Here is a 9847-nt window from a genome sequence, read left to right as displayed (position 1 = left end):
CAGCGGTTGAAGAAGTCCGGCTGGTTTCTGATGATCTGCTTTCACCTTGTTGCATACGTCGCAGCAGGCTACAAAATAGGCAATGTCTTTCTTCTTTCCATCCCACCAGAATATTTTTCTAAGGTCCTCATACATTTTCGTACCTCCCGGGTGAATGGAATATGCGGATTCATGGGCTTCTGACATGATTTTCTTCTTCAAGTCCGGTTGATTTGGCACACAAATGCGTCCACGGAATCGGAGGGTACCAAATTTGTCCTTGTAGAAGTCAGAAGCCTACTTTGCCATCTAGCCCTTGGCATGTCTCTGTAGGTTGGTGTCAGCTGGCTGTGCCTTGCAGATCTCCATCTCAAGTGTGGGGGTAACTTCCAAAATATTAGCGAGGTCAGCCTCTATGATGACCAAGTTGAGTTGAGCGATCTCCTCTTGGAGTTTAGTGGGCAATGATTTTAACATGACATTTAAGCTGACGGGCTTTCGACTGAGCGCATCAGGAACGATGCTGGCCTTGACTAGATGGTAATTTATTCCAAGGTCATAATCCTTTACCAACTCTAACCATCTTCGCTGACGGAGATTTAAATTTGGCTAAGTGAAAATGTACTTGAGGCTTTTCTGGTCGGTAAAAATTTGGCACCTTTTTCCAATGAGGTAGTGTCTCCAAATTTTTAATGCATGAACCACTGCAGCCAATTCCGAATCATGAGTAGGATAATTTCCCTCATGAGGTCGTAGCTGTCGCGATCCATATGCTACTACCTTGCTGTCTTGCATCAACACGCAACCAATACCTTGTCTGGAGGCATCGCAGTACACATCAAAGCTGCGATAAATGTCTGGAAGAGTCAATATAGGTGCGGTTGTCAGTTGTATCTTCAGCTCATTAAAACTCTTCTCACAATCCTTTTTCCACTTAAACTTTGTATCCTTTTTGAGCAGCTCCGTCATGGGTTTAGCAATTTTGGAAAACCCTTCAATAAAACGACGATAGTATCCAGCTAATCCGAGGAAACTCCAGATCTGTGTCACGGTCGTGGGTGGTACCCAATCGAGCACATCCTTTAATTTGCTCGGGTCCACGGCTATACCTTCGGCGGATAGTTCATGTCCGAGAAATCCAACCTTCTTGATCCAAAATTCACACTTACTGAACTTGGCGTATAGCTGATGGTCGCGGAGCCGTTGTAGTACTGCTCGGGGGTGATCCTTGTGTTCTTCTTCACCCTTGGAGTAAATGAGGATGTCAACGATGAAGACTACCACGATTTTGTTGAGGAAGTCCATAAATACTTTGTTCATCATATGCATGAAGAAAGCAGGGGCATTGGTGAGACCAAAGGACATCATGGTATATTCGTAAAGACCGTACCGAGTTGTGAATGCGGTCTTAGGAATATCTTCCTTTTTAATCTTGAGCTGATGATATCCGGTCCATAAATCAATTTTAGAGAATACCTTGGCCCCACTTAGCTGATCAATCAGATCATCAATCCTTGGCAGCGGGTATTTATTTTTGATGGTGACCTCATTCAGCTGGCGGTAATCTATGCACATACGGAGACTACCATCCTTTTGCCCACGAAAATTGTAGGTGATCCCCACGGTGAGGAGCTGGGACGAATATAACCTTTCTGGAGTAATTTTTCAAGATATTTCTTTAGCTCCACTAATTCTGATGAGGGCATCCGGTAATACTTCTTGTATAATGGTGCGGTTCCGGGCACAAGATCTATGGCAAACTCCAATTCCCGATCTGGTGGCATGCCTGACAGTTATTCTGGAAACACATCAGGGTACTCACGGACCATAGGAATAAATTCCAATTCAACCACAACAGTGCACACAAATTCTGCCTTGGGTATATTCTTGCGAGCATAGAATTTGGTGAGCTGCCCATCCAGACTGGTCAGATTGACTTCTCGAGTTGCGCAGTTTATGCAAACTTGATATTTGGTCAACCAATTCATGCCCAATATAATATCCAACTTTTCAGACTCAAGGATTATCAGAGATGTTGGAAAGCAGACCCCGTTGATATTGATCTCTAGATCACGGCAGACCAGATTGCTCTTGATTATGGATCCCGGGGTTTGTACCAGCATATTTTTGCCCAAAATGGTGCAAGGAAAATTGTTTTGGGTGGCAAAACTCCGAGAAATAAAAGAATGCGAAGCCCAGAGTCAAATAAAATTATGGAAGGTATGTCATTAATAGAAAACATACCAATGACGACTTCTGGCTTTTCTTGGGCTTCATCGGCGGAGATATGATGCACGTGCCCGGTGAAGTTTTGTTGGTTTGGCCACGACTCCATAAAATTGACTTGCGACCGACTTAGGGCATTCGTCTTGTTATTCTTGGGGCACTGCTTGGCATAATGTCCATGTTGCCCACAAATGAAACAAGAATTATTGCGCTGACGCTCCTCATGCATTGGATTGGTCACAATATTCTTGACTTGAGTGGTGGTCTTGCTAACATTCTGCTGCCAATTTGGCTTGTATTCTACCTGAGTCTGCTGCCAGGTACGAGCCTTTTGCACAGGTGGCCCATCCTTCTTTGGCTCAAACTTGCGCTTGTTGTCGTTAGTAGGCCTATTATCGGAGATAAGCTTGTGCTCCCGTTCAGCAATGAACGCCTTGTCCACCAGAGTTTGGAAATCCGTGAAATCAAACATACTGAGAGCACACTGAAGTTGCAGATTTAAACTTCCAAGAAATCTGTCAATCTTCCTTTCTCCGGTGGCCACGTCATACAGAGAGTAACGGGCCAAATGATTGAATTTTTGCAGATATTCATCCACAGACTGATTTCCTTGGACGACCGCGAGAAATTCACGCTGCTTGGCCTTCATAACTCTAGTAGGGATATGATATTTTCGGAACTTATCCTTAAATTTCTCCCAGGTGATTTCCTCATCAATCGGCCACATGGCCTTTGTATTTTCCCACCATATGGCAGATGCGCCTTCAAGGTAATGAGTTACAAATGGAACTTTATCATTTCCTTCAGTACGGGCAATCTCAAGCTTTTTCTCCATTGTGCCTAACCAGTCGTCTGCATCCATTGGGTCAACAATCTGACTGAAACTGGGTGGATTGGTCCTCTGAAATTCTGACAGCTTTGAGTGATGACCATTCTGATTTCCATTCTGTCCAACCATAGCTTGAACACTTCTCAATATTTCAATCAGATCATTGTTCCTTTTTTCTTCAAACATACGCAGAATTTGCTCGGTGGAGGGAGGATCAGGCGGTGGAGGTGGTGGCTGAACGTACGGCTCGGGAGAATGTCCTGCCTGTCGTGCGAAACGACGAATAGGAGTTCCCTCACGAACGTTGCTACTGCTGCCTCCCCGCGTCATCCTATTGTGTATTTTTCCCAAGACAACACAATCGATATGAGAAACACCCAAAACTAAATTGGGGAAAAGCCAGCGACAAATCCCGGAAGAAAGCAGAAGAGCGAAAAAAATGTGGCGAATAAAGTCCCAACATAATTATACATAGACTCATACATGAAAAGTAAACAACATGACTGGTTCACTACTCTCATACAGGCAATGAAACATCATGACTCGTAAGACTACATCCATACATAATCCAAACAACTGCGAATACTCAAAGATACTACTGCTCTGCTGGTGCTGCGGCGTCCTCCCCTGGAGTGGTCTCGGATCCTGAACTGACGTGGTTAACGGAAACCTCCGGGTTAAAGGTAACACGACGGCGCTACCTCGAGGGCTCTCCCTCAGGGGCAGGGGTAGGATGAAGCATCGGGGCTACAGGAGTAGCAAGAAGTGAGACCCACTCGGCAGGAGTACTGAGAGGGTTCGCGGCCGATACGCCCGTGCTACCCGGCGGAGTAACCGGCGAAATTGGGGATCTAGAACTGACTAGGACATAAGGGGTAAATCCCAGTGAAGATGGAGTAGTGGCAGATCTAGAAGTGGCCAAAGTAGTGGCTAAAGCAGTACGAGTACAAGTCAGCTCTCGAGCCAGCTCGTGGATCATGAGATAGCTAGTAGTGATATAACAAGCAAGGTGGCTAGCAACACTATCAGACTCTGAATCAATGAGAGGGAAACGGACACGACCGTTGTCGTGCATAGATGGGTAGTAGTAGAAACCTGGGTGGTTCTGCATTCGGACCTTGTTGTAGCGAAGTTCGACAAGGACCTCAAATGCAGCAAACTGGACAGCCTGAGAAGCGATGGAGGCATAACTGCTCCGAGAAGTGCGAGTGTAAGAGCTGGAATCGAAACTAGTGCGCAGAGTGACCACTGCGTGATACTCATATACTGAATCAGCTAGATGCTCCCGGTACACATGATAGACTGGGTCGTCTCCGAGAGGGTATAGCCGACGCCACACTTTGCGAAGGAGGTGCGGTGACGTGTACGACATCAGCTGCAACTGGCACGGATACGACACCGGAGCCATCTACACCCACAACCATTAGCAGGTTAGCATAAATATATAAACCAAATGCATGCAACTCAATAATCAGCACAAATTACTACAGGTACTCAACTAAAACTCGTATCTAGTGCGTCGTAGTCTAGCGTGGCCTACAGTCAGCACGGCTCTGATACCAAACGTTGTGGCACCCCGGCTCAGAGCGACCGGTTTACCATGCATTGCTAGGCCATGTCAATGGACCGAATCAAGGCCTTCCCACAAAGGCAAATGTGGTTGCACTGGAAAGAAACTCGATTCAGCGGCACCATGACCCAGTCAACGATATATTCAAGTTGAGTTATATTCAGGTTTAACCTTAAACTAAAAATGACCGGTGTCACAGCATGCCATGAAATGCAAAACAACACATGCATCATATAGTGATAAAAATAACCGATGTCATCCTTATACACACCAAGCATAACGTCAACAACTCAAATTACTCTACTTGCTCAAATAACTCACAACTTAACCAAAATATTTTGCAACCAGTTTTATTGACTTCTTACGCAAGAAAGTAACTCCGATAAATTTATCTTATGCTTGTCAAAAAGATTTCACTATCAACAACTCTTACTTTCTTTATCACTAAGTAGGGTTCAAACATTCTGTAAGACAAGTAATATGATTAAACAAGTATTTAACACGACCTTTTCTAACAAATTTTTATCAATCTAAGAGGGGAAAAACATAGCTTTAAATAATTGCTAACATGTATAACAAAATTATTTCTAACATCACCTCAAATAAGTCTTATCTTGCTTTATCCACTAAACTAGTTTCACCCACTCTGTAGATCAAGCATAACAACTAACCAATGTTTAACAGAATATAAATAACTCCATAATCATTTAAATGCATGGATTAATCATTTCATTCAAGTAATAAAATCACAAATATTGAAGTGGCACCATGAAAATGTTGTTGTGGCTTGCCTTAGTGTAGATGAGGTTCACAAGCCTCCTAGTGATCCTCAAGACAAGCTTCACCTTCTGAAAATAGTTTTAAACACAAAAAGAAAATATCAAGAACACTTCTAAAAATCACCAAAAATTCTAGACAGCTCAGAAAAATCTCATCTTTGGTGAGCTCTAGATTTCTTATCAAAGAACACAATGCAAAAAGAATCAATTCATTTGGACTTATGGTTGAAAAGTTATAACTGTTTGAAGTGTTCTGTAAATTCAAATGAATTTGAATAAAAGAAATAGACTGGGGGTGACGTCAAAGGCGTAAAGCCCAGGGGCGCCACCACTCGTACCTCATCGCGCGCGTACTTAGTGGCTGACTAGCGAGCCCCGCTACTCAGGTGGGGAAGAGGGAGAAGGAAACAGAGGGGGCCGCGGCTTCGCCGGAGCTCTCGCCGGCAACGACGGCTCCTTGGCCCAAATGAGAGGGAGGGATGGCAAGAGGGGGTTGAGGCGCACCTGCCCGTACCCGTAGCGTAGCTAGGGGCGGTCGGACGGCGTCGGAATCAACCTCGCAAGCGGAGGCAGAACGTGGAGGTCACCGGAGTTGAGGAAGACGGCGAGAAGAGGCCACTCCAGGGGATCCAAGTGGGCGAGATGGCCTCACCGGAGAGAGGCAGAGGCCCTGGAGGGGTCACCCAGGCCTGGGAGAAGCTGGAGCTACTGCAGCGACCAGAAGGGATCGTCGGCAAGCTCGAGCTCGGGGACGGCGGCCCGAGGCCTACCCGGCCGGGCTCCGACTTCCTACTCGATCGTGGGGTGTGTGTGAGTGCTGGATGGTGCTCGAGGAGGCTGGAGCGGGCTCTATTTATAGGCGAGCGGCGAGGGTGATCCGGGCTCCGCCGCTGGACACATGTCCACGGCGCCCGGCGACGAGCGGCGTCAGTGAGAGGGGGAGAAGGCGACGGAGGTCACGCGACCATTGTGGGCGGGCGGAGACGAGCATAGGATCAAGAGGATGGCGACGAGCATAGTGCGCTCCGCACTGTTGGGCTGGCCGGACCTTGCCCGTGCTCGCTGCGGCGAGCTCCGGCGTCGGCGAGCGCCAGGGAGGAGTTAAGAACGTTGAGACGATGATGGTGGAGAGAGTTGGCATGGTTGGGCAGGCGGGGAAGCGATCATGCGAGCAACATAGGCTCAGGCGCGTCGCAGAGTGCGTCGACTGCATGCCAGCACGCCTGGACGAATGCGGTCACCGCGTGAACTATGACATCAAGTCGATCTAAGCAAAAACTCAATGTCTGGCATGTTGTTCGTGGTAGTTTTGAGTGTTACCATGATTTTGTTTGGATCCAGGTGCAGTAGAGAAGTTTTCACACACCAAGTAAGTTTTTGGTCAGTAACTTGGTGATGTTATTGTGGTCAAATGGCTTGGAGTTTGAAGCTGTGCTTTGGAGGCTAGTGATAAGTTACTCAGGTAAAGATGCACAAGAAAGTTCAGGTCAAATGGAGCAAGTAAAATGGTAGTTGCTGTAGAAACCACCATTTCTGTCCAGAATAGAAAAGATTTTCTGTAGCAAAAATAATCCAAAAAGTGATGAAATTTTTTTGCTCAAGAAGGTGCACTAGGGTTCACAGAATATTTCTGAATTATCTCTGATTTTTCTGAGCCATACAAATTGGGGTTGCTTTGAAGCAAACAGATTTGGCTTACGGTTTTTGGAAAGAAAATGAATATTTTTCATTTAAGAAAAATATTCCAAAGATTATTTTTGGGTGGGTCAGAAGTGAAATGATGATTTAGGAGGGAAGTTAAGCACTTGGGTGAAAGCCAAGGATTCCCAAGTGTTTAAGTCCATATGATAAGATTCAGAAACTCCAAGTTTCAAAAACATTCAAATGAAAAATCAAGGAAATAAGAAAGGGCAAAACCCAGGCTGTCACATTGATCCGCTTCCGAACAACCCTTGGGTGGTCGGTGATTGTGGCAACGATGCTCAACGAGCCTTCGACGAGGACATGTTGGATGCTAAAAACCTACATCTTGATCTCTTTCACCATTTGGAACCGCTGGACCGGAGGGCTATGGTTTGGAGAATTAGGATAAGATGCCTAGTCTAACTGAAGAAGATGATTATGTATAGGGGCTCCGGAATTACTCCAGGAGGATGTGAAGAGGTTAAAACGATGTGAATGCAGTGTGGTTTGGATGCAAATGAAGATCAAGGAGTAGTGAAAAAGCCGAGGAAAATCGGTTCCCGATGGAGAAGTAAATGGGAGAAGTTATGTGCATGAATGAGGGAAGCTGCGGCGGTTAGACGGCTGCATGCAATTGATTGGATGGGCTCTTCGGTTGCCTTTTCTCTCTCCCACGCGCACAGAATGGCCCACTCGTATTCTGCAGTTTATTGGCTGGAGTTTGGCTACAACTGCTCATGCGTACACTAATTAATGCTATGAATGCGGGGCATGGAGGGAAATGTGCGCATGCAAAAGGGTATATACGTAGACTAATTACAGAAATACTGAAAAAGTTATGCGTAGACAAAAGAGGACTAGAGGGAGTACTACTCATGTTCCGACTACAATTAAGGAATATGCGGTTATCCTAAAAAAAGAAAAGTCCTTCTTCGCGCTTCCGCATGCACGAGAATTTGGTTCTACTTGCAATATGGATGATAGCTGGAGGATGAAGTGAACCCAGAGGCATGCTAGCACGGGAGTGTACTCATGTTCCTACTAGTCCTACTACTACTACTACTACTACTACTACTACTACTACTAGTAGTAGTAGTAGTAGTAGTAGTAGTAGTAGTAGTAGTAGTAGTAGTAGTAGTAGTAGTAGTAGTAGTAGTAGTAGTAGTAGTAGTAGTAGTAGTAGTAGTAGTAGTAGTAGTAGTAGTAGTAGTAGTTGTACAATTGTGGTACACTTGATGGTCAAAATACTAGTATTCATCCGGTCCTCACAGTGAAGTGACAAGACACTGCGCCTGAGGTGACACCAGTCCAGGCGGCGTGTCCGGGTTACCAAAGTCAGCCTCAACTTGTGCAATGTGCAGTCACTATCACCGCCGCTGTATAGCATGCTGAAGGAAATATGCCCTAGAGGCAATAATAAAGTTATTATTTATTTCCTTATATATCATGATAAAAGTTTATTATTCATGCTAGAATTGTATTAACCGGAAACATAATACATGTGTGAATACATAGACAAACAGAGTGTCACTAGTATGCCTCTACTAGACTAGCTTGTTAATCAAAGATGGTTATGTTTCCTAACCATGGACAAAGAGTTGTCATTTGATTAACAGGATCACATCATTAGATGAATGATCTGATTGACATGACCCATTCCATTAGCTTAGCACCCGATCGTTTAGTATGTTGCTATTTCTTTCTTCATGACTTATACATGTTCCTATGACTATGAGATTATGCAACTCCCGTTTGCCAGAGGAACACTTTGTGTGCTACCAAACGTCACAACGTAACTGGGTGATTATAAAGGAGCTCTACAGATGTCTCCAAAGGTACATGTTGGGTTGGCGTATTTCGAGATTAGGATTTGTCACTCTGATTGTCGGAGAGGTATCTCTGGGACCTCTCGGTAATGCACATCACATAAGCCTTGCAAGCATTGCAACTAATGAGTTAGTTGTGAGATGATGTATTACGGAATGAGTAAAGAGACTTGCCGGTAACGAGATTGAACTAGGTATTGAGATACCGACGATCGAATCTCGGGGAAGTAACATACCGATGACAAAGGGAACAACGTATGTTGTTATGCGGTCTGACCGATAAAGATCTTCGTAGAATATGTAGGAGCCAATATGAGCATCCAGGTTCCGCTATTGGTTATTGACCAGAGACGTGTCTCGGTGATGTCTACATTGTTCTCGAACCCGTAGGGTCCGCATGCTTAAGGTTTCGATGACAGTTGTATTATGAGTTTATGAGTTTTGATGTACCTAAGCTAGTTCGGAGTCCCGGATGTGATCACGGACATGACGAGGAGTCTCGAAATGGTCGAGACATAAAGATTGATATATTGGACGGCTATATTCGGACACCGGAAGTGTTCCAGGTGATTTCGGAGAAAACCGGAGAGCCGGAGGGTTACCGGAACCCTACCGGGAGAAGTAATGGGCCATATGGTCCTTAGTGGAAAGAGAGAGGGGAAGCCAAAGGTGGGCCGCGCGCCTCCTCTCCCCTGGTCCGAATTGGACTAGGAGAGGGGGGGAGGCGCCCCCCTTTCCCTCTCCCTCCCCACTTCTTTCCCCCTCCTAGTAGGAGTCCTACTCCTACTAGGAGGAGGACTCCTCCTTGGCGCGCCTATAGGGCCGGCCGGCCTCCTCCCCTTGCTCCTTTATATACGGGGGCAGGGGGCACCCCTAGACACACAAGTTGATCCACGTGATCATATTCTTAGCCGTGTGCGGTGCCCCCTTCCACCATAGTCCTCGATAATATTGT

At 45.7% G+C, this 9847-nt stretch overlaps 1 protein-coding gene across 1 annotated transcript; it reads right to left on the bottom strand.

Annotated features, from left to right (window-relative positions):
* Positions 1-288: 288 nt before the first annotated feature.
* Positions 289-3163, bottom strand: LOC147980576 (uncharacterized). Its single transcript, XM_087515669.1, has 4 exons — positions 2224-3163; positions 1089-1631; positions 792-971; positions 289-512 (listed from the first exon to the last, which is right to left on the bottom strand). The coding sequence occupies exons 1-4, from the start codon at positions 3161-3163 to the stop codon at positions 289-291; spliced, it is 1887 nt and encodes a 628-aa protein (XP_087371795.1).
* Positions 3164-9847: the final 6684 nt, after the last annotated feature.

The sequence above is a fragment of the Triticum urartu genome, chromosome 3A (assembly GCF_056163025.1).
Source record: "Triticum urartu cultivar PI428250 chromosome 3A, HENAU_Tu73, whole genome shotgun sequence".
NCBI classification, from domain to species: domain Eukaryota; kingdom Viridiplantae; phylum Streptophyta; class Magnoliopsida; order Poales; family Poaceae; genus Triticum; species Triticum urartu.
Note: the sequence above shows the minus strand (reverse complement) of the source record. Positions and strands in the feature narration are given on the sequence as shown.